A 26,137-nucleotide genomic window follows, 5' to 3' on the forward strand; every position below is an offset into this window, starting at 1 on the left:
CGGCATTCTTGAATGCTATGTACAGCATTTTCAGCTCCTCGGCTGGTCCCTCAGGTCCATTGGCTTTTGGTTTGGGCGTTCCGGCTCCATACAAGCTGACGCCATTTTTGCCCTTCTGTCCAGTAGAGGGTGTTGGTACGGCACCGGTGCCTTTGGCGTCGCCGAGAAGACCTTCGATGCCGGTAGCTTCTGCTGATCCGGTGGCGCCGTTGACTTCACCACGACTCCAATCGACGCCGGTGAAGAGGGCTCGCCTTTCCATGGCGCCGATGGATCTGGCGTCAGAAGAATCCGAAGATCAGCGTCAGCTGAGGTCGTCGACGTCGGCTAATTCCTTATTGACGCCGAGGATAGAGGCCAGGTTGCGCTCGAGAAGGAAGGCTGTGAGGCTATTGGAGGAGCAGGAGAATCGGAGGCAGCTCCTGGAGGAAGGAGAGATCGCAGAGCCCCTAGGGGACTTTCAGGGTTAGGACTCTGCAAGCGGTCTCAATACTTCACCAGAATGGGACTTAGCTTCTCCAGGGGAGTTTACTGAAGAGGCTGCTTCATTCCACTCAGTGGTGAGGAAGGCAGCGGGCTTCCTAGATCTCCCGCTACCTGCAGCTGAGGTGAATACCAACATCCTCACGGAAGTGTTACACCCGACTTCGGCTGCTGCGGAGCCACTACTTCCTTTTAATGAGGCTCTCACTGAACCGATTCTTGAGGTTTGGAGAAAACCAGTGTCTTCAACTGCAGTTAGCAGATTAGTGGCGAGGAGATAAAGAGTGGCTCCTGGGGTCCCGAGTTTCCTCTCTAGGCATCTGACTCCAGAGAGTCTGGTGGTTCAGGCCTCCTGCTCCTCGCACTCAGCTCCTGGATCCTTCCCTGGGGCCCCGATTAAAAAAGGATGGAGCAGTAGGCCAAAAAGATTTTTTCTTCATGCAGTGTGGCCCCCGAAGTCTGCTAACGCCACTTTTGTTTTCGGAAGGCATATCCATGCCTTGATGGATGCGGCTAACACTGAGCTGCCTGATTTGCCCCAGGACATGCGGGGTCTTTTGACTGATGCGCAAGCGGCAGAGACTCAGGTCATTCAGTCAGGGTTGGATACCGCAGATTCGATGGCCAGAGCAATGGGAACGTCCATGGCAACAAGGAGACATGCTTGGTTGAGATCGTCTGTTTTTTCACATCTCTTTTAGACGTGCCGTTTGATGGGGACAAGCTATTTGGTTCTAATGCGGACTCTGCCTTAGAACGCTTCAAGGAGAGCAGGGCTGCTGCTAAGTCCCTAGGCTTGCAGGCTTCAACCACCACCCTGTTCAGATCATTCAGAAGGTTCAGGGGGTTTGGACGAGGCTCTTCCTTTCGGGGGAGACTCCAGCCAGGAGGCCAACAACCACCTATGCTTCCCTATAGGTCATTTAGAGGGAGGTGTAGAGTTCGAACCAGAGGAGCCACCCAGCAGCACCCTGCCTCTTCCTCTTCCTCCGGGGGGGTGCAACAGGGAAAACAGCCTTGGTCCTCCATCCATTCCATCCCATACTTCTTCTGTAGGGGGAAGGTTGTTTCATTTTCTCCGCATGTGGAAGCTGATCATATCGGATTCCTGGGTCAACAATATTGTGGAAAAAGGGATACGCACTTCCCTTTCGGGAGTTTCCCCCTTCCATCCCTCCCTGTTCCTCCTTTTGCACAGAAGACCATCTCCTGTTGTTGCAACAGGAAGTTCTAGTCCTTTTATCGAAAGGTGCAGTGGAGTTGGTTCCAGAGCAGGAAAGGGGTCAGGGTTGTTATTCAAGATATTTCCTGATCCCCAAGAAGGATGGTCGGTTGAGGCCTATCCTGGACCTGAGGGTTTTGAACTGGTTCCTCAAGCAGGAGAAGTTCAAAATGCTGACCCTAGTGCAGGTGCTTTTGGCGTGGAACGAAGAAGATTGGAAGGCGTCTGTCGACTTGCAGGATGCTTACTTCCATATCCCTATTCTCAAGTCGCACAGGAAGTATCTCCGGTTTGTGGTGGGGTCGCAACACTACCAGTTTGCGGTCCTTCTGTTTGGTCTTACTTCAGCACCTCGAGTCTTCACGAAGGTGATGGTGATGGTTGCAGCACATCTCAGGAGGAAGGGAATATCCGTATTCCCTTACCTGGACGATTGGTTGATCAAAGCCAAGTCTCCAGAGCTCGTGCTGCCTCACCTGCAGATGACAACCCAGTTGTTGTTCGACCTGGGCTTTTCGGTAAACGTGCCTAAATCTCATCTGGAGCCCTCTTAACGCCTCCTGTTCATAGGGGCAGTACTGGACACAACATTGAATCGGGCCTTTCCTCCGCCTCAGCGGATTCAGGACATTCGGGCATTGATTCCAATGTTTCAAAGTGGAGCGGTCGTTCCAGTCCTCAAGGTCCTTAGTCTGCTTGTTCTGTTCGCCTCATGCATTCTGTTGGTCACTCATGCATGCTGGCACAGGAGGGCTCTTCAGTGGTGCCTCCTCAGGCAGTGGTTTCAACACAAAGGGGATCTCGAGGAGTCGATAACGATCTCCAGAGACACTGCAGCAGATCTGCGATGGTGGGCTGTGGACGGCAATCTTTCCAAAGGAAGGCAGTTTTCACTGCCGCCACCAGTGGCCACGGTGATAACGGATGCTTCCACTGAAGGGTGGGGAGCTCATCTGGGGGACCTGGAGATCAAAGGTCGTTGGTCGCCAGTGGATCAGATGTTTCATATCAATCTGTTGGAATTGTGGGTGATACGTTTAGCTCTCAAGGCCTTCCTCCCCTCCCTTCGTGGTCAGTCGGTCCAGGTTCTGACGGACAACACTACCGCGATGTGGTACATCCACAAGCAGGGAGGAGTAGGGTCGTACCTTCTTTGCAGAGAGGCTCTACGGCTGTGGTCCTGGGCAAAGGACCATCAGATTTGCGTAGTAGCAAACCATCTGTCCAGAGTTCAAAACGTGCGTGCAGACAGTCTCAGTCGGCACTTCTCAGCCGATCATGAGTGGTGTCTCCATCCAGACCTGATCCTTTACATCTTCCGGATGTGTGGATTTCCTCAGGTAGACCTCTTTGCCACACGGGAGAACGCGCACTGTCCGTCGTTCTGCAGCCTCCAGTATCCGGTGCAAGGGACTTTGGGGGACGCGTTTCAGATGTCCTGGTACGGCCAGTTGCTTTACGCGTTTCCCCCCCATACCCTTAATTCTTCGGGTTCTGAGGAAAATTCGCCAAGACCAGGCCAGAGTCATTTTAATAGCTCCAGATTGGCTAAGAAGCGTGTGGTACTCAGACCTTCTCCAACTCTCACTGTGCCCTCTGCTCCATCTCCCTCACAGGGCAGACCTCCTCTCGCAGTCACAGGGGCAGGTTCTACACCACCACCTCCAGAGTCTGCACCTACATGCCTGGAGACTGAACGGGGCAATCTGAGTTCTTTTTCTCTCCCGCCGGAAGTGGTGGACGTTATTTTATCGGCCAGGTGACACTCCACCAAATCATTCTATGCTGGTAGATGGGCAAAATTTGTGGCTTGGTGTGGAGAGAACCAAATTGATCCCTTAAGGGCCCATTTGTCGGACATTTTATTGTTTGCGTTATCCTTGGCGCACAGGGGTTGTGCAGTTGCGACTGATAAGGGCTATTTGTCGGCGCAGTCGGCCTTTCTCTGCCTTCCTGATCAACCCTCTTTGTTTAAATCCCCTATAGTTATAAGGTTCTTAAAAGGTCTAACTAATAAGTTCCCTCCCTCTCCTTTTATTATGCCTCAATGGGATTTGAATTTAGTACTCACATTCTTGATGGGTTCACAGTTTGAACCTTTACATTCATGTCCATTAAGGTTTTGTGGTGTTAAAAACTGTTTTTCTTATAGCCATCACACCAGCTAGGCGAGTGAGTGAACTTCAAGCGCTTAGTGTTAAACCCCCTTTCACTTCTTTTCATGCGGACAAAGTGGTTCTGAGGACCAGGGCGGCTTTCCTACCGAAGGTTGTTATACCCTTCCATTTAGGGCAGTCCATAATGCTCTCATCCTTTTACCCTCCTCCCCATCCACCGAAAGAGGATGAGAGGCTCCATCGGCTTGACCCTAAAAGAGATTTAAGCTTCTACGTTGAGAGAACAAGAGAGTTCCGAGTGGAAGATCAGCTCTTCATCGGCTACGTGGGGAAAAGGAAAGGCAAGGCGGTCCACAAAAGAACACTGTCCAGGTGGATCATTCTTTGCATAACAATTTGTTATTCCTTGGCAAAGAAGGTTCCTCCTGTTGGAATTAGAGCCCATTCCACCAGGGCTAAGTCGGCCTCTTTGGCTTTGGCTAAAGGTGTTCCTGTGGCTGATATTTGTAAGGCCGCAGCTTGGGCTTCCCTCCATACTTTTGCAAAGCATTATTGCTTGGATTCAGAGGTTAGGAGGGATTGCCATTTTGCACGGTCCGTGCTGCAGGATTTCTTGGTGTGGCCATTCAGGCATCCGCCACCGAGTGCGGTACTGCTTTGGGACTCTATTCATTAGGTAAGGAATCCACAGGTAGTTGTATCCATCAGAAGAACAAGTTACTTACCTTCGGTAACGTCTTTTCTGGTGGATACACTAGCTACCTGTGGATTCCTCATGGTCCCACCCGCCTCCCCGTTGCCTGGTTGGTATTACCAAGATATCCTAGGGTGTATATGAATATAAGGAGGTGTATATATGTTTGATGGTATATGTAGATACATGTACACATATATATATTTATATATACATATATATATATATATATATATATATATACATATATATATATATATATATCATCAAAGAGGGAATCCTGTGTTTCTTCCAGGGCTCGCCTATCGAGGTTGGTGCGTAAAAAATGGTGAAAACTGATGTCAGCACGTCGTCGAGGACCTCTTATTGCCTCGATGAGTTTTGATGGCGTCGCGTGGGAGCCGGGCAATTGTGACATCCTCGTCGACGTGCAGAGCTGGGAAGAAAATTTCTGTCTAATGCTAGCGCATTGGGAGAATTCATTAGGTGAGGAATCCACAGGTAGCTAGTGTATCCACCAAAAAAGACGTTACCGAAGGTAAGTTACTTGTTCTTTTGGCTCAGCATCAATAAGACATCGATCCCAGTTTTCACATAATCCTGCTCTACAAAACCATTCATTTGCAAGAACATCATAGGGTGCATTTTCCCACCCTAGTAAGTAAGTAAGTAAGTAAGTAAGTAACTCATTTGGAACCTAGCAAACCGCTTTTGACTTTTCGCCAAACATTTTTCACTTTTAAATCTTTCACTTCATAGCCAAATTGTTCTGCTTAACTTCAAACTAAGATGAAACAAGGCTAAAGAATGCAGTACTCTTAGTCTGAGTAATGAATTTATTAAGGGACTTCCCAGGTCTCAAATTATCTTGATTATTTAACTTGAATGCAGCAAAACACGTGCAGATACTAAAATAATCACAGCAGTTGAATAATAATAAGCAGAAAAGGTGCAGTATATCAACAATGAATACGTATGCAGTGAAATTCTCTCTGCTCCCTTTCCCAGCCAAGGTAGCGGAGAAAGCCGTCAGCCTGAAACATCACTAAATTCCTCAAGACACACCGTATCCTAGACCCATCCCAGTCCGGATTCAGAAGCAACCACCCCACTGAAACCACACTCTTAGCAGCCAACGAAGACATATTCATCATACTGGACCGCGGAGGCACGGCCGCACTCATCCTTCCTGACCTTTCCGCTGCAATTGACACTGAATCCCACTCCACCCTCTGTGACAGACTGTATGACACCAGCATCTGAGACAAAGCCCTGGACTGGATCAGGTCCGTCCTCTCCGGAAGAACACAGAGGGTCAGACTACCACCTTTCACGTCAGAGCCTAAAGACACTTGCTGCGGAGTCTCCCAAGGATATTCACTCAGCCCAACGCTTTTCTACATCTAAATGGCTCCACTTGCCAAGATCACCAAACAACACGAGCTAAACAGTCTCCTACGCCGACAACACCCACTGATCCTCTCCCTGTCGGAGGACTCTGCTCAAGCCAAGAAGAATTTCCACAACGGAATGAGAGCAGTTGCAACCTGGATGGAGGCCGTTGCCTCAAGCTCACCTCGGACGAGACAGATCCTCGTGATTGGCTCCACCCCTTCTGCCTGGAATGACTTCTGGTGGCCCACCGCTCTGGGTAACACCCCCACTGGCCAATGCGCGACCTGGGCATCATCCTGGACTCCTCTCTATCCGGGACCTGCTAAGTCAACGCCGTCTCTTCGTAATGCTACCACACCCTCGGACTCCTGCGGACGTTTTCGAATGTATTCCCCCTGACATGAGGAAAACAGTCACCCACGCACCCATCACTAGCAAACTTGAGTACGTCAACGCACTCTATGCTGACATCACCAAGAAACTTCGATCAAGACCACATAGAGTCCAGAATGCAGCAGCCAGACTCATCCTGGACACTCCCCGATGCAGCTGCATCTCCTTCCACCCCAGAGACCTACACTGGCTCCCTGTCAACAAGCACATCACATACAAACTCATGATCCACACCTACAAGGCACTGCACAACATAGGACCGGCCTACCTCAACCACCACCTCACCTTCCACATAACCAACAGATGTCTCCGTTCCGCCCAGCTCGTCCTTGCACCCGTCAACAAGATCCGGAGTAGTACAGCAGGAGGAAGATCCTTCTCCTACCTAGCAGCCTGGACATGGAACGCACTACCTCTCAAGCACAGACGGACCGCATCTCTGAAGCAGTTCAGGAAGGACCTCAAGACCTGGCAGCATGCCCACATACAGCCCCTTGAAACCCAATGGGTGATTAGGTTCACTCTACAAATCCTTGTTTGATTGACTGATCAAACCCCATTTGTAAATCAGACACCTGTGCAGTACGAAAATATTGCATTTTAATTGGCTTACCAGCAGATGATATCCACCAGATTTCAAAGCCAGAATCTAGTCATATCACAGACAAAGCGCATTTGTTACTACGCAGTGTTCACATAGCAATTTGTGGTATGAAAAGTAAGCACTCTGAAATAAATTCAGAAACTGCTCAGTTGCTGGGTGCCTAAAAATTACCATAATGTCTATGCAAATTGAAGCTGGCTGAAATGGCACCAGTGTGTTTTTCTGTCAAAAATACTTTTCAGACTCTTTTTTTTTTTTTTTAACTTTCTTTCAGGCAACATATTAAATTCAATCAAGAAGTCATTTTTTTTGTGATGGAAAATGCATTGTTGCTGTAAGCATACACCCTACCTAAAAAAGGTAGACTTCTAAGCATACATTTGAGGATGCAAACGCATTTTATTTTTAACTGTTGGCAACAATAGTTTGGAACCAAGTATGTAGGGTTTCTAAAAGAATACCACACGAACAGGTCTTTGAAGTGTCTGTTGGTTAGTTAAAGAGCCTTTGGCAGTGAGCAAAACCCGGGCAGGAGCATAAAATACAAGTAATTCAATAGAAAGTTCATGATGCAACAGCAATTTCTTGTTAGTGTTATGTACGAAAGAGGAGATACATCTTTTTGTAACTTTCCACATTATGGGAATACTACTAGAAGAAAAAAATAAAAACTAAGTCTCATAAAATGTTACAGGTTTCATTGAAATTATTTAAGGGTCAATAGTAGTACTATGCAAGGGACACTCGAACATACTTAGTGACTCTGGCCAGAATAAGGATGTCTGTTAGGCTCTTTGACCCTCCCTTTAACTTTAATAAAGATGCGGAGTGCCCTTCCCCCTTGCTTAATACTGCCTAATTGTAGAAGCGCATGTACCATCCTGTCCCTAGACCCCATTGATGAAATGTGATTTATAGAGGTGGTGCGATTCTTGCATCTAAAACTGGAGCAAGCTTTAAGATGTGGCACTGTGTGCTCCTAGTTATTTTGTTAACCTTTGTGGGTTGTCACATTGTCTCTGCTCTAGCACCACGCCTCTGGAGATTTCTCCTTGATCGCGGCCTCCCAAATAGAACCTACTTAAATTGTGCAAACAATGATGCCCCACCTATTCTCTAAACACAGTCCGTAAACAACAGCAACAGAATAAAAGTATATGCACTTCCCTGCTGCTCCAGGTCCAGAGTAAGGAATTTGAAACTTTGATGTGCGTCAACAAATGGATGGTCCCACCTAGAAAGTTGTAGCATGTTTGGAAACCATATGACATTTTCTACTCATAGAAAAATTGACATTATATCATTGTTATATAAAAATACCATTTATTCCTTATAATTAGTTTGATCAGTTATGGCACCTTGTTCAGGCCACCTTCTTCAGGAGAAGATATAATTGGAAACTTCCAGACCATCTAATTGCTTCAGTGATATATAATGCAACCTTTGATTAAAAATACCTACTTGGTGAGTTGCTAACACTTGCATAGTTCTGAAATAAGGTGTGTGATCTCACCTACTAATGCATTCATTTCTCATTGGAAATAGCTTTCTTTTTACACACAAGATTATTTTTGCGAAATAGTTTGTCTTCCTAATGCAATTTGCATGGTCAGTGGTGTGTGAGGTCTGGCAGGTTAAATATTGCAAGATATTAAATTCATGATTGGTTAAAGGAGAAAATCTCTGGTTGAAATAGGTATTGATCGGGAGACATTTTTTTAGCTAACACACTATATTTCAAAAATAAAAGGTGAGGCTGTTGTTCCAGGAAGCACCAGACTAAGGGCCTGATTTAGATTTTGGAGAAGGGGTTACTCCGTCACAACGGTAGCAGATATCCACTCCACTGAAATCTAAGTCCTACCAGATATAATGGGATTTAGATTTTGGCGAACGGGATATCTGTCACCGTTGTGATGGAGTAAGTAACCCCTCCGCCTATATCTAACTCAGGCCCTAGGTATCAAAGATTACAGTGTGATGTGAGGACAGCAGATTACCCTATAACAAATATCAGATGTCTGTGAATATATATGGTAACCACACAGTAATAGTAGCCGTCATTTAGCACAAGTGCCGATTTGCATAGTTGCCCGTCATTTTAACTATTGGATCACTTCATGACATTTTTTTGAAGCCCAGTGCCATCTGGAACCACGTGATCTTGATCATTGTGATTAAGCTGAGTTCAGTTAGACATATTAATTCATAAAACAATTAGCAGACATTTTATATCACCATTAAAAGACATTAAAATACAGTTAAAATCGTAAAAATATATTGAGACAGATCTATAAAGCGACCAAATATCATGGCACAGTTTTCTTAAAGTCTTTCAAAAATAGGGTTATCACTGTTGGTGTGCTTACTGAGCTTAATTCAGTTAAAAAGGTGAAAGCAGCTGCAACTGTGAAAAGTTAATTTAAATAAATAAAGGTTTTATATGCAGTACCCATAAAGATTTAAAGAACCAGGCATAACAGCATAATGCCGCAAGAACAACAGGGTCTCTGAGAAGGACAGCAACACTTTGCTAAAATAGTTGCTTAAAGCTGATATGCCAATTTTATTAAACTCCCAGCCTGAAGAGCCGGAGCTCACAGCGTAGGTTGGAACTGGGAACAAGAGTCCTATAAAATGAAATTCCAAACTCAAACTTTGCTTTGTGCAGATATTGAGGGTCTTTTTGTTTTTATTTATGTAAGATCAGTGTTAAATGACAGTTTCTTTACTTTCGACTTAATGACCCTCTAGTAACTGTTATTTGCCTCCAATTTTTCAATTTTACTGTTAACTGCATACGTGAAAAATCGTGCAGTCGGATGGACCAAATCTTCTGCATGTAATAATTCATTGATCAGTTCACAATTTGACTGCATAAAAAGGGAAAACAAATTGTTTGCCACACAGATCCCTATTTGTTGAGACTTTTGCAGCCTGCTTACCTTGTGATGCTACAAGCATGTTCCCAGGTACTCATATGAATTAATTGTTTCAGACTTCTTCTTGCAACAATATGTGAGCATTTATTAGATGAGTCGAACAATGAATTAAGGTGGTGTGCATTAGGATATTTAGGGTTCCTGCTTTTTTCAAATGGTGTTATTAAAGAGCCATGGCAGGTGTTTTTTTGTTATCCTTATGTGATTGACATAGGCAGTTTGGCCATACTTCAAGGCTTTCTTATAAACCTCGTTTGGGATCCCATCGGGTCCTGCCCCCACCCGTCTTGCCTTAATCACATAGATAGCCTCCTTTAGTTCATCTGAATTAATCTTTACCCATTGAAGTTCCTTGCCAGACAAAACCAAATTTTCAAATCCGTCAACGCAGATGATGGGGCGTTTAATTTGCTTAGAGGTTATCCGCTCTGTACATTTGCAACCTGCGTGACACAGTGGTGTTTTAGCATTGTGAGGCCATGAACTTCTAGTTTTCAAAATAACTTTTGGCATTTGTGCTTGATGGCCTTAGTCACCTTCTTCCAGTTAAAAGATGCAGTAGAGTTCTTTTTCCTTTGAATCACAATCTCCTATAATGTTATCACTGATTTGTATACCTTTACATGCAAGTGGCGGATGGTGACTTGTGAAAGTGGTGGGGCATAAACGTGGCTGTCAACGGAGCGCACCAAACGAGCAAGTCCTATTGCCAATTGGGGGATTAATGAAGATAACATTATGCATTTCCAACAAATGTTGATAAGGTATTTGGTTAAAAACCACAGCGAATGGTATGTGGCTAATGTTTTCATTAACAGTTAATTTGAACAATCAGTTATCATAAACAAGTACCTGTGCAGGCTTTCAGAAACAAATAAGTACTGCGCAAGTGTGCCAGCCTGTATGCCCTGCACTGCACAGCCATATCTAGTTAAGGTGCAGAAGACCTCACAAAAGGAATCTTTACACGCTGAGGACATATAAAACTGAGAGAACTGTCTTTCATCAACAAAGAAAAATAAAGCAAACAAAACCACTGCCACTAGAAGACCAGAAAGAAAGAAAACTGGCATGTTTCAAATATTAATACTGTTTATACAAGGGCCAACAGCTGAGTAAAATTAACATAGGAGGCAGAATGGCTGCCCGAGGAAAAACAATGATATCTGCTGTGGTTTTGCAAAACAATCAGAGAAACTGTGCCTGGAGTGCACGGACTGTACTAATGGAGGCATTAAAAAAAAAAGTCTCTCATCAGTCCAAAACTCATCAATCCCAACAGAACATTCTGGAAGAAATACTATTCAAATTTAAACCGCTAAAAGTAATTTTATTTCCTAGTCAATAGATGCAGATGTTGCCAATAGAAACTCATGTGCTGCAGTCCGGGCATGCTGCATGCCTCACTGGGCCTGCCTTGTGCACACAGTGGCCAACAGATAGCTCTCTAGGTGGCAGTGCTCTCATTTTCACCTTCTCGCACAGTGTTGTGAGCTGTGCAGTGCGAAGGGAGGGAGCAAGCTTCCAGAGAGAGAAAGAGAGACTGTCACAGGCAAATAGCCAATCACTATGTGGCTCAAAACAAAGCCACACGGTGATTGGTCATGCCATGCAATTCTCCTGCCCCCGTGTTGCCTCTTGTACCTGGGCTGGGAGTACAGGCCAATCTCAACAACCATTTTAAATGCTGCTCCCATATTGTTTATAACAATTAACAGAGTGAGAGCAGCACCTGGGTTGGTTTGGTCAGCCAAATCCAGTGCTCCATAGGAGGCTGTGGAGCTGCATCTGTGTTCGCCCCGGCTCCCAATACAGTGTGCATTTGAGAGGCTTTAAGTGCGCATGTCGGACTTGACACACCAAAACAACCGTCCAACCAGATATGCGCACTATAGATGCATCAACCATGTCCACTACCCTCTCTTCTGCCAGCATTGACCCCACCCTGAAAGACACCACCTGTACAACAGAAAGAGTGCTGCTGTCATTGTATTAGGATCTTATAAACAAATTTGCGTATGTTCAGTTTTAAATATGTAATGCTTGGCTCACTGCAGGGGTGGGGCAACGCTCCTGTGCCCCAAAGGAGGAACCACCTCTGCTTTTTTGACTGTGTTCGATATTCTTCAGTTTTATGGTTTTGTTCATCCCTTATGTGTCTCAGTGCCTTTCCTAACTCACTGCACTTTAGACGACAGTCATAATCAAACCTGTTATTGATGTTTGTATTTAGACCTCCCTTTAATGTTACAGACAGTGTATTGAAAATGGCTACAGTTAAATTCTGTTAGTTACTGAGAGTTAATTTCTGGAGTGTCTTTTATCTGATTGATGGCTGCCTTCGCTTTTTTCATACACATGCCCTCAATTAAATATTTCATGTTCAGTAAGTATACAGAGTTGAGTTCCAGCACTTTATAACCACAAGACTGTGACATCAAGTTAGTTACTCATATTTGCCAGTCATGTTTATACAGCACAAATCACCTTTGATTCATGATAGATCGAACATCAGTTCACTGTGACTTGTTTGTATATTTACTTTGTGTGGAACAGAGGCTACTCTGTCTTTGGTGGCCCTGAAAACCTGGGAGGGTCCTTGTGATATTGACAGAGGTTGTTTGCTACTGTTTCCTTTTCAGGTCTGCTCCATGTGTCTGTCTTGCTAATCGAGCCACACCACTCGCTGTTCCAGGCCTAGAGCATTTGTACTTGCTAGGCTTTATGAAGGGTTGCTTGCCAATAGTTGGTAGTGATCTTTAGTGGATTGCTTGGCGTGTGATGATCTCAGAACTGCAGAAAGCATCACCATTCATCAGCAAGAGATACATTTGGAACAACGACATTCTGTTTGCGATATGCGAGTTGTTCTATAAAACTGTGTGAATTACGTGTTTATGGGAGAGAGCTTCACACTATGTGTATGTCGGTTTGGTCTGTGAAGTAGGAGACTCCTCCAGGTCTGCTTTTAATGGCGGGCATTATTGTAATTAAGTTTTGTCCATTTTTTAAAATTTCCACAGAATTATGCCACATTTCTCTAGTAAGCCAGTTTTTGCAGAAAAAAGCAGCCCAGGTACACATATATGCAGTTAGTCATAGCTGCTCATTCTTAGCTACTTGTAGCATGACTGTAGATGTTACTTGTTTACCAAGATTCTTTTCTTTCTTTCATTTATCAGCAACAACTCAGGTTTGATGGACAACCGCCCGCAATCTCCAGCTTCTGGCAGAACACCAGTATTTATGAGCCCTACTCCTCCACCACCTCCACCTCCTCTGCCACCTCCTCCACCACCTCTCCCTTCAACTTTGTCAGCATCTTCACTGAGGTCCACAATGACCTCCACTCCTCCTCCCCCAGTTCCTCCACCACCTCCTCCATTGACAGCTGTATTGCAAGCACCAGCAGTCCCACCACCCCCAACACCCCTCCAGATTGCTCCTGGGGTCCTTCACCCAGCAGCTCCACCAGTTGCACCACCTCTGGTACTACCTTCTCCTCCGGTTACCAGAGCTACTCCAGTTTCTGAAAATGTGCCAGGTCACACGCTTCCACAGAGCGAAATACAAGGGCTTCCACCACCTCCACCACCACCTCCATTGCCTCCTACGGGCATTCGGCCTTCTTCTCCTCTTACAGGAACCACTGTTTCTCAGCCTCTCAAATCCATTGTCCCTGGTCCTCATGCCCCATTAATGCCACCATCACCCCCATCCCAGTTTACCCCTGCTCCTGATACGAAGCGCCACCCATCCACACTGCCTGTTATCAGTGATGCCAGAAGTGTTCTCCTGGAAGCAATACGGAAAGGTAACCACTTTGGAGGTGTATTTACACCTCTTTTGTCCTATTCAAATGTATTATTATTTTGTTAGCCCTTTTTAATGGGAGGAATCTTGACTCCACTCTATTCTTTAAGGTTTCCTCTTGGACTTCCTGGGCATTTTTTGAAAGTGTTGTTCTTCTCTCATGCCTCTTTATTTTAAACAATTAAACTAATTAAACTGTAAGGTAATTTAACTTGTTTTGATTGATTGAGGGCTATGTGACTTTTTAGTGAACTTAATGATACTAAGCAGCGTGGTAATTAGTGTAGATATTAGCAGAGAACAGATATACACAACCACTGCATAGTTAATATCAGTAAACCTAGACTTGTCAACACAGCACTCGTAATTGTTTTTGAAAATGATGACACAAGCCTTGTATCACTGTGCTCTGTTGTCCTTTCTGAATTTCCATCTATCTTCTCATTCATTGAAGAGTAGCTCTACCTGTTTATCTCCATTGTACGTTATCATAAACACCTACTTTGTTGTAGTCTGTAAGTGACAGGCTTTCATTCTTTTTCAAGGAGTAACTCTACACATTGGGTTGAATGCTTTTATCAATAGTTCTGGGTGATTAGTTTCCCATTTTGCAGTAGCCAATCTTTGTCTGAATTACTCCGATTTGCGTTCCTGCTTCGGGCCTACAGATGATTAAATAGGCCAAAAGCAGGTGGTTTGCTGCAGTGTCCATGAAGCACAGGAAGTTTGCTTGCCTGTCTAGCCCATCTGGTGAGCACTTGTACCATTTTTATGATGAAATCCAACAATAGCAGAATTCACCTTTTTTATAGTCCATAGTAAAGCTGATTTTTTTATCCGTGATCTGCTTTGCAAGTGAACTAAAAAAAAGGCAGATTCTCCCTATTTTACTGATAATGTTTGCATTTGACTACTTATCAAGGTTAATTTCCTATATGCGCTGTTCTCCTCCTAATCATAGATTCTAGTTTTTCCAGAGGCACTTGCATGACCAGAGAAATGCCACATTTTCTGTGTTGAAAATATGCAATGGGTTCTTAGTTCTTGTTCATCTCCAAGAAGATCACCAAATTACTTCATTTTCCACTCAAGGTTTTTGCTCCATACCTTTGAAATCCAGAATATAAGTCTAATTGGTAAATCGATGTGTATCAGGACTGCAGCTAGCAGCATGGGTGTGGTTTTCAAATTAATGACCAACTGGAACATGGTGCTCCTGGTGACAAGTCATCTGGAAACTGTACCCTCATTTCTGTGCTTTGTCACCAGAGTTAGCTATCATGAACTGTACACTGATCATCTAAAGAATCAATTCTCAATTATTATTTTTGAGTGACCTCTAGTCAATCAAAAGTATAAGCTCTTCGGCTTTTCTTAGTGCAGGATCTTCCAGTTCTCAAAACAACTCTTACCTCCATGCTCTTTATATTTTTGTTAAGAGATATCTGGTCACCTATTGCAGATTCTTCACCTAAATGATGCCTACTCTTTATCCATGTTTAGGCAACTTAAGTTGGCAAAGGTAGGGTGAAAATCCCACAATAGAATTTAGGGCAAAAGTAGGGTGCAAACCCCACCACAGATCTGACTTCATCGCCAGCTGCAGGAGATGAGAAACTCTTGCAGAGTACCACAGCAGAGGCAGCAACCCCTTCATTAAGGATCTGCCCTCAGGTTGTTTAAGGTGGATGTTTTCTTCAGGCCCAAATTCAAAAAATACCACTCAGCTAAAAGAGCCAAAGGGGCAACCATGGAATACATTGAAATAGTTTCCTGGATACAGCCAGATGCTTACTTTCTTTGTTCTTCTGAACATTCCTTACAATGCAATATAATAAATATTTGAAACGTGCTAAGAAAACGGAATGATCTAAGGACAGACCATTTCAGCATTGTCTGTGTATTGAGAACAGGAAGGTCTATTAAGCAGTCCCAAAAAGTATTAACAGTTGGTTAATGTTCGTTAAATCATGCTGCAAAGAGTTCTGCCATTCACAGGAAACTGTTTGAAAAGTGCGAACACCCACTGCCTTTCTGACTCACATTTCGACAGGGCAAGCATCTGTTTATTAACAGATTTCATAGTCCTTCCTTTTGGGTTCTCTGGTTGAGAACTGTCTTTGCAGATGCTTAGATGTCAGCTACTTACCCATGGTGACTTTCGCCCGAAGCTATTTGTTTGGCCTGATTGCAGATTTGTAGTGAGTGTTTTCAGCCTTTTCGATGACCCCAGCTACATGCTCTGCTTGCTTTCACCTTGTTGTCCCTAGAAGTATCTGCACAGAGACGACTTCCGTCACCATATGAATATTGCAATTACTTTGCATTCTGTCACAAAACATCAGAAGCTAATTACTGACCTGCACCAGATTTTTAAGTGACAGTCATGACATAAATTCCCGCCTCGGTGGAAGCTCTGGATTCCTTTTCTGTATGGACTTATTAGACAAATATTCACACATCTCTGTCAGAGATGATAATCATATATGTCTTCAGGTTGTGGTAGCAAGGATCATTGCAAGTACATGATCATTTGCTCAGAAACAGCTGCAGCACGTTTATCAAATGTTTAGCAATTTGGTTACTTTGACGTTCATTTAATCTATATTGTGTAATCTCCAGCTTTCAGTGGATAACAGGTGTGTTTTTTATTCTTAACTACTGTGTTGCACCATCCTCTGAAGCTGTTGATTGTCATTGTTTGGATGATATGATAGCCTTTCTGCTGCTCCCTCCAGATAGGATCCTAACTCTGAACAAGGTATCTGACTTAAGGTGTGGTTGCAGAGTCTCCCAAATCCTATCAATTTTTGTGTCTTTACATTCCTACCACTTAGCTTTGGATATGCGATAATCAGAACGCTTCTCTAAAGGATTTATAGCCAAGATTCTCAGATTGAAAACAGTCCTTAAAGCCGCCTGTCCATTTCGTAGACCTTCAGCAGCTTCAAGTCGGCTGCATCTTTATTTCAGAAAAGGGCAAGAAGTCTTCTGAATTTTAAGACCATCACCTTGGTACTGGAATCATCACTTCCAAACCCCCAGTGGAATGTGATTCTGTATAACATGAACTTAACAGCCATATTCTGTTTCAAGAAGCACAGTGAAGCCACTAGCCATCTGCTTGACCGTGAAAACCACATTTTTTATCTTGTTGTGGTTCCCTTTTCAACAGTTAAAAATATTGAGGTGGATGTACTGCATCGTGCCCTTCATGCATGGAAGCTCTACCCAGGCACTAGGTTGAGTCTATGTCCCAGTGCACTGTGGGCTTCAGGCAAATGTGATCATGAGTGATTCTAATCTGGCATGAAACTGGAAATAAGGCACTTTAAAAAACGTTGTTGGGTCGTATTCTACAAAGTGAGCACGGTCACTGTTTGCTCTGGACCGCACTTTTAACTGAGTGCAAGCAGGTACAGTGTGTTAAATTTCAGATAAAGTGCTACCCAGATGGCAGATGCACACTGGCATCTGTCTTGCGCGCAGCGCATTACTGAAATGCGAACTGGCTGTCTGAAGCAGGCAGTCCACCTTTCCCAGTGTACACAACACCTGGCCTGCGTTTGAAGTGGGACAGAGACCCCCTGCATGGAGGTGCATTTGAGTGTCTGCACCTGCCTGCATGGAGAGATCCGTGGGGGTGGGAGAGGGTGGTCAGTGAGGGCTCTTTTTCTTCCCTTACATGAGTCGATCTTGTGGGGGCCTCATTGACCGTTCGCCTCGTCTTAATGGTGCACAGTCTGTGCGTCTCATGGAGGTATCTTTGCCTATGTGCTTGCACCCAGAATACAACATGGTTGAAGAGACAGATTTGTTCTCTCATTAGCGTGGGGCCTCGTCTACTGCTAATTACAGAACATGCCCTTAGAATCACACTGGCACTATATGTCCGGCGGCATGGTCTGCGATTACAAAAGGGGATGCACAAGCATCTATGGATAGTTTTGTCATAGTAAAGTGACCCTAGGTGCAGAACGTGCCCATGGCACCCTCCGGCCACTTTATTTAATATGGACGAAGATGGTAGGATAGTATACAACATTTGAATCTACAAAAGAACAAGCAGCAAACTGATGGTTTCAGGTAAGCCACTCTACCAAGGATGTCATGCTCATCAACTTCAGTCCTAAAATCCTGCAGACACACTTCATTCATACAAGATTGTGGTCTACTGTACCTACCCCTTACATTACCTCCAGCAGCATGACTTGTCATTCAACCACACTACTAAAAGTGCAGTACAGACCCTTAAAAAGTCGTATTGTGCCTGGTGCATTCTGAATGACATACTACCTAGATCTGTATTCTCAAGATTGTTTTGTGAGACAGCATCAGTGCATTTACAGAGAATGGCTTCCTGTATTCTGTGAAACCTCCTTTTTCAATAACCCCATACCAGCAATCAGAGGAGTTTATGGACCAAAGCGTCCTAGCTAAGCTGAGGATCATGCACAGTCTTATTTCTTCGTATACCTTTTATTTCAGCTTCAGGGTCTGGTTCATGAAGAAGTAGGCACAATAAAAGGGCCTTTACTAACAGTTTATAGCTTGGGAGGCAACCGTTTGACACACGTCAGGTTAAGTCCACCAAAGAGAAATCCATGATTTTCTTTAAAATAAAGCTGTTTCTAGGGAAGGTGATGACTTTGTACCAATGACACTGATCAACAGGGTCTGTAAATTGCCATCTCTGCTGTTTATTCTGGCAGATGCCTGCTAACTCTGGCTATTCATTTGCACCCACTCTCATGTGGCCGATTCTTGTAGGCTTCATTTATCTATTTTCTGTTCTAAGCACTCACTGCAGAAGACTTCATTGGCATTCACGGTGTGGACCCTGGGCCTGATTTAGTATTTGGTGGATGGATTACTTGATTATAAATATGAGGAATATAATGTCTGCATAGTGCATTATGTCCTATGGCACTTGTAATAAGGCAGGTGGACTATCCACCACATGTGTAGCAGAGTGACCCATCTGCCAAACTCTAGATCAGGTCGATAGTCCATACGATTTGCTTTAAAACCACTAACCAGCTGAGAAATTTCACACATCTTTGCTGCCACTTGGCAGCTGTAATGTGCAGTTCATCTAGTGGACTAGTAATTAGAACTCCAAATTACTTGTGACAAAAATAAAATTCACCAACGTAATCATACAAGTGTTACACACCAATAGACAGAAGCCTTAATTTATCATGATGCTCCTGAGACAGCATGCAGTCTATGGGCTTGTAGGATGCGACCCCTACTAAGATCATCTTATGCCTGGCAACATGGATGCAATGTGAGAATGACATCGACTGATGTCGCTGTTGTGGCATCACACCTAGTAAAGGGGCACATGGGTTGAATGCCCTCATCTTCCACTTATACCAAAGCCACCATAAAGAAATTATTTTTGTTTATTTATAACATTTCTGGACAGTAATTTATGTAACATCCCATTTGCTTCTATACTGTAACTGCCCCTAAGCAGAGCACTCTGATACAGTTCAGGTCCATTTCATGCTTTGTACACCAAAGTAAATAAATATTTCATTTCTGCTGTCACAACACCAAGGGGAATTCTCTGCTACTAATATATTTATACTTTATCTACCAAAGTCAGCTTTATTCTTTACTGAATCATGATGTTGCTATTAATATACTCTGTCAGTACCACACATAATCCCCCTTCTCATGCTGCAGAAGGCATTCTTTACATCATGGATACTCTGGATAAACTCTTGTTATGTAGAAGGTCTGTTGCAGGCTAGTTTGGGAAATTCTTATTTTTTTGTGTGGTCACCTTTCACTGAACCCTTCATTGTTGCTGGCTTTAGAACTCTGTGCACCTTAATCCTGCAAAGTAGTGATAAAGTGCCTGCACTCCCCCTTTAAAAATGGACGAACTGCCATATTCCTAATTGGTGTATTTATATGTTCGATGGCATGTGTAGCTGCAGATACACATGCTTTGCACATCCCGCCATCTAGTGTTGGGCTCGGAGTGTTACGAGTTGTTTTCATATGAGCCCATAGTAAATGCTACAAACATTACCAGGGCCTGTAAGTTAAATGTTGCTAGCAAACTGCAGCACCTACTCTGTAACCCACCTCAGTGACGGTGTAAAACGTGACTTCAGGCCTACCCATGTAGCCTTACTGTACAAGTTTAAACACTGCAATTTGACCTGTCAAAATAAACCCTGTGTGACAAGTCAAAACCTCGGTTTTGAATACTAATAAATCACCTGTATGCATCTGTATTAGCCTAGAAAGCAGGGTGGCTGGTATTTAAGAGTAGGACATGTAAAAATGTAATGTTATCAAATACTTACAGTGACCTGCACCCAAAAGCTATTTTTCACTGTGGCAGGCTAAGCTGTTCTTTTGAAAAACAGATAACAGATTAAAACTCTAATACTTTATATCAGCAGTGGGACTAGCTAGAAAATTAAACATCTTTTTTTATATTTATTAAACATTCAATTCAATGGTGAAGTCATATTTGTATCAAATATTCAGGAAAAATAACTTTTAGAAAGTTACCTTTCTCTTCCTGAAGTTCCTGGAGGATAATTTGCATTTGCTGTCCAACCTCTTCCAGCCACTGATTAGCATTTGAATAGATGTGAAAAAGGTGTGAAATGCCTCCTAGGAACAAACAAAAGGTTGACATGAATGAACAGATATGACTCCCCTGAAACTCCTAGAATATGCAGGGTTGGGGCTGTGGGCATCCTTTTTGACGTTACAGTATCAAATCCGTCTTGAGTGTAAAAACCTGCTTGGGCTGCTGGGTTACATATAATACTGTATGGGGCTCTTTAAATGCAGAGAACAGGATGCCAGGATAATTCTTGTGTATATCCCCTGTCAGGTTGCTGAAGGAACTGCTTTGTCCCACCAGACTTTCATCTCTAGGGTTTACGTTTAACACCAAAGGCGCACTTAAAAGGAAGGGAAACAAGATAGCAAAACAATAATTGTGTATCTACTGTCTGGTTGCTGGAAAACCCTACTTTTGTTCTGCCAATCTTCTGTCTTGGGTTTTATTGTGTGTAGAATTACCATAGTAATTCTAGTATCCCCACACACAGCTCCAGCCCTCAAAGTCCAAATGGAGTGTGGCCAAAGACTTTTGCCAACTTGGAAATGCCCAACGTGGGTTACATTGACCCTGGGTACTTTTAAACCATTGGTTAGTGTGTGATCAGGAGTCCTTCCCAAATACTAGGTTGTTCCAGGAATTAATGTGGCATCGCCAAACACCCACTTCCCTCCTGGACCTTAGGAAAATCAGAAGAGGACTGAACCTGCTGTCTGTGACCTGAAAAGAGCTCTGATGGACTGGACGTGTTATCTCTTGTATCAAGGACAGAGAAGTGGACTCCTTTTTCTAGCTACGAGGATAGAGCAAGCTACAAGAGGCCTTCAGTGCCACAGCCAGGCTGATCAGTGGCAACTGGGCCTGCAGTGGACCCTACTTTTGCCCTCTACCTGATAACCTATAAGTCTCTAATTGCCTCCCCTTAGACTTTCAAGGGGGAGCTTTGGGAGTGTACTCCTGTGGTGTATTGAGACTTAAAAGACTGAAGTCAGAAGGTAAAACCTTTGACCAGGTTGAACTTGTTTGTTGTATCTGACCCACGCTCCTTCGCAGTCAGTATCAAGTTGTGCCTAGATCACGGTCTACTGCGATATTAACTGTCATTGGAACTTATATACTTCTTGCCACTTTTCATACTTAAAACTTACAAAATTAATTTTGCTGATTTCTTTAATTTGATTATTTTCCTTTTGTTTATTGCATTTTAATGTGTTTTTCTAATTTGGTTTAGGATTTTTATTATTTTGCATTTTGGCATTATTACTGTTTTGGTTTGCGAAAATGCTTAATACATTGCACCTAGGTAATCCTGTCGGCTCTGTGCCATACTAACAAGGGGGTAGAGCTCAGGTTAAGTTAGTGACTTTGAGGGCTCACCCTGATAAAGGGTTGTGATTATTTCTTGAGGTGGGTAGTCACCCTCCCCAATTAATAATTCAATTTCTTACACTGGCTATAACTTATAAGTGGCATCACTTTAGGTACTGCATGCAGCAAGAACAACTATTAAATTGAACTCCAGCAACAAAGATAACGTAACCTTTGAAAAAGAGCAAGGGGAGCAAGGGCAAATATAATATTGCACTGGTTATAAAAACTGGTTGCAATTTGAGACCCATATTTCTTCGACCAGTGTGGAATTTTGCTGATCGACCTAATGCACAAATAGATCGGTTTGCAAAATTCGATTCGGATTGAGTCACAATCCGACCTACCTAACTACTGTTCATTAGGTAGGTTGCAAATTGTGACAGTCTGATTAGCCGTAATCAAAGGGATGGTGATCTGCAAGGGTCACCATGTATGTGATTATTTTTAAATAAAGTATTTGTTTAGAGCAGCATGTTTCCCTAAAGGAAACAAGGCTACTTAAAAAAAAAAAAGTTACTTTTGAAAAATAAATTCTCTGAGAGTTTGCATTTGTCCTCTGGACACTGCCCACTCCATCAGAAACGTTGTTCACTGTTGTGAAAGCAAAAGGTCTCCACAGGGGATTCCTTCCCTTTTGGAAATGTGCTGCAACTCCAGTTTTGGGCTCTTTAACTATTCAATGGTTTGTGACCAGAACTCTATTTGGAAACAGTTGATGCATATAGTAGAGGTTCTCAGTTTGGGAAGGATGTCCCCAACACGCCTCTTCTAAATTGCAAATCGGTGATTTTTTCCAATTCCATTTTAGTTGTCAGTAAAAGGTTAGCAACTCTTAAAAAGCGATTTCATTGAAAAGAAACTACTTTATAGTCACAAACCCTCCCATTCAGCAAATGGGAGCGTTTGCATACTGCAAAATAGGTTAATATCTCTGGCCCATAATTCTGTTTCTATGCCCTAAACGTATGATCAGGGAAGACGTTTCATGTTTCTGTTAATTTCCCTGTAGCATGCTGTATAATCACATATCCCAAGATTAAGACTGTTGTGGTATGTGCTGAAGTAGAGATAACATGAGCACTCCTCCATCTCGCCTCTTGCTCTAATTTGGTGCTTTGTAGCCAGGACTTCTGCATTCTACACATTGGTTCTTGTACTCGAGGTCCCTTGCAACCCAAACGTCGATCACTTGTAATTACTAAGGCAAGAACAGGACTCTTGTTTACATTTGGCATCGTTTTGGAATGACAAGTCCAGAGCTGTACTGGTGGTGCTAGGAGAGTAGAAGTGAGACACATTACACGACAGTGAGGTTAAACACAAATACATTTTGACTGCTCAGTAAATGACTGTAGTTATCATCAAAAACATCATAACGGAGTTAGGGCTCTAAGCGTAGATGGGTTGCGAGGATGGGAGTTTGTGGTGGGGAGCAAAGGTGCAAAGGTGGGACCATTGATATATTTTTTTTTGCGTGGTAAATGATTCTGTCTACAGTGCTTACTTGCAGTTCTGATCTATTCTTCTAGCAGAGTGTGAATGGTTCTATTTTTTTGTATAGCATTTTATTTCTCCCATCCCTGTTGAGGAGCAAATGTAGTATACATTTAAAGTAATGGTACCACAAGCTTCCACTTAAACCTGTCCACACAGAGTGGGATACGGTAGCTGAATGTTGCGAGGCAGTGCTCTGAATGGCAGAGCTAAGCTCGGATGCTTAAAGACGTGCTTCTTTGCTTTTCTTCGCGGATGGTTGATCTTTCAAAGGTCTTAAGTACGTGACTCACATTGGCCTTCAGAAGAGGAGACACTGAGGAGAAATACTGCAACACACCTTCATGAGTCATTACAAAACAGGCAGCTCCTTGCCAGGCCATGCCCACAGAGAGCTCTGGTAGAGGGCTCTTGAGTGTGTTGATTTGAGTAGTCATAGTAGTGATGAATAGATTTTTTGCCACGATTATGTAATAGAATTTTATAGATTTGGATGAAGTTGTTGTGAGATTTTTGTATTTGATTCATGTCACGAGATTGAGGGGTTGTCATTTTCTTAGTCAGAATATTATGTTCTGTTGGCAACGCTTAGCCAACTTTATGGCTCTGAAGCCATGTTGTGCATGGCAGGATGTCATGTTTTGTGACTCTGGTTTGGCTTGAGAGTGGATTGCGTCACACATTGTCAAGCTCCTGTCACTTTTTTCTGTTGTGACGTCATATAGGTTTGCATACAATTATAGACGTGATTTGGACTAGTAAACTGTGATAAATTTGTCAGCCACATAATATTTCATTTTACTTTTCAGGCATTCAGCTCCGCAAAGTAGAAGAGCAGCGCGAACAAGAAGCCAAACACGAGCGCATTGAAAATGACGTGGCTACCATCTTGTCTCGCCGCATCGCTGTGGAATACAGCGATTCCGAAGACGATTCAGAGTTCGACGAGGTGGAATGGCTGGAATGAAGCGAACCCATCGGTGTACTGTGCAGAACTTGAATGCTGATGCCCATCGTAGTTCTTGTTTGAATCTGTTCGGCCATTTTAGTGTGTTGTATTTCTACTGATGCACTACATAAATAATCCACATTTTTTTCTACTTCTCTGTTTACAAGAAACTAGCTCAGCTGAAATACTAAACATGTTGACGGTGGTTTTTACATGCACATTTCCCTTGGGAGAGCATACTTTTTGTTCAAATAGACCACTAAGTATTACGCATGGGAAACTGTTGGTAGTGTAGACGAACATCTTTTTTTGTTTGTTTGTTTTTCAACATATCTTACTTGTGCACTTTTATTTTTAGGGTAATGAAGGCAACTGCGGTTGAAATTCCATGAGCAGTGCTCTCTACTTATTTAAGCGGAGTCCGTTTTTGATAACATTTTGGTGAAACAAAACCTTGCTGTCAGATATCACTGCCCAATTTAAATCCATATGTCAGGAGAGTGCATATGGGGTGAGATTCAGGACCTCTGAATGCATGCACACATCTGCAGCTCACACCCTGGTCCTATTTTGTGAGCTGAAAATGTTCAGCCCTCTTAGTTTCTAGTGGAAAATTTCATATTTCGAAGCACGTGTTGGCTCAGCCACCAGGGCGAAAGGTGAGTGATTGAGTGGGGATCATCAACAGCCCACCGCCCCTCTCATGTCTTGGCACATGTCCTTTGATCTTCTCCAACTTTTCCTTGCCTTCTTCTCTTTCTCCTCCTCCCGTGTACAGCTTCCTCAGCCACAGAGACTGCCAGTCTGGTGCTGCCTAAAGACTGCACGCCATGTTACCTTTCCCTTATAGCAGCGCCATCATGGGGCGGGATGCTTTAGGGGTGTAAAGAAGTTGCTCTTTAGCAAAATTACTTACTTTGAACCAAAAGTGTTTTCGTTTCCAGCTTCCACACTGTGCTCCGGGGCAAAGCACTTGATGTTCTTGTGGCTCGATTTCCTTGTCTTCCAAAATGTTGACAGCGCCTGGAAGTGCTTAAGTTTACACTGTACTCTACACTACAAAATGAATGAATTAATCTTGACCCATAATTCTAACTTGCAGAAGTTTCATGAGGCTGTTTGCACTGTAATATTGCACATGGAATGGTTGTTGGTTGATCTAGGCTGGAGGCATTTGGTCCTTTTCGCCTTTTTGGTGCAGCTTTTAGGGACTTTGTACACACTAAATTAATTACAAATGAGGTAGCTCTGCACCAATCCACGACACACCTGCCCTTTTCACCCAACATCCATTCCGATAGCCCTAATATATGGATTCTACACAACGTCTGACCAAGGTTTCTTCCTGAGCTCTTGCATTGTTAAATTTTAAATTCCACTCTTTCTTTTCAGTGATTGTTGCTCTGAGTGGGTGGACAAGCAATGTGTTTTAATTGTTATTGCCTTTTTTTTTTTAAAACAAAAAAATAATTATGGCCTTATTTTTGAATGTCGTTTGTTTTTTCTTCCAAGTACATATTGTGCGGTACTACTTTGCCTGCAGTACAGTAGTTGCAAATAATTCAAATCCATGTGGGAACTTCTGACTTAAACAAGCTGTGTAACTTATACAACTGTTAGAAATAACAGTTTGATTTAATAAATTCTTCATTTTAAATGTGTTCCAATTGTTGCTTGGTTGTTTACATCTATCCTGTTGTGTCACTAATTCCATATAAGACTAGCACATTTATACATTTTAAGGCTGAATCCAAATCAGGGAAGCAATGGTTCATATGACCTTGTGAAATCAACAGTTTTGTGGAGTGTGATTCCGATATAAAGATATGCTTGTCAGCACTTTGACCCTCATCAAATTTATTTTGAATGCTGTTCAGTTATTAGGCATAGATTCACACGCTTTAATCATTCCACATCGTCGAAGTGGGAGTCCCACGGTATTATTAAATAGCAGTATGGAGGTATTTACATAGAAGCCAATGTTAAAATGTATTAACTTTCACAGCTTATCATCATTAGAAAGGACCGAAAGTCCAGCCAAGTAGGTGACAGCATCCTTTAG

The 26,137-nt window shown here is 43.2% G+C and overlaps 1 protein-coding gene across 1 annotated transcript in view; it reads left to right on the top strand.

The window, feature by feature from the left end:
- Positions 1-25,736, top strand: part of WASF1 (WASP family member 1) — a 384,764-nt gene extending 359,028 nt beyond the window's left edge. Inside the window, exons 8-9 of the mRNA XM_069234622.1 lie at positions 13,033-13,664; positions 23,936-25,736. Of these exons, the coding sequence (XP_069090723.1) occupies positions 13,033-13,664; positions 23,936-24,093 (790 nt within the window). The 3' untranslated portion in view covers positions 24,094-25,736. The remainder of the gene's footprint in view (positions 1-13,032; positions 13,665-23,935) is intronic.
- The last annotated feature ends 401 nt before the right edge of the window (positions 25,737-26,137 follow it).

This window comes from Pleurodeles waltl, chromosome 5 (assembly GCF_031143425.1).
Source record: "Pleurodeles waltl isolate 20211129_DDA chromosome 5, aPleWal1.hap1.20221129, whole genome shotgun sequence".
NCBI classification, from domain to species: domain Eukaryota; kingdom Metazoa; phylum Chordata; class Amphibia; order Caudata; family Salamandridae; genus Pleurodeles; species Pleurodeles waltl.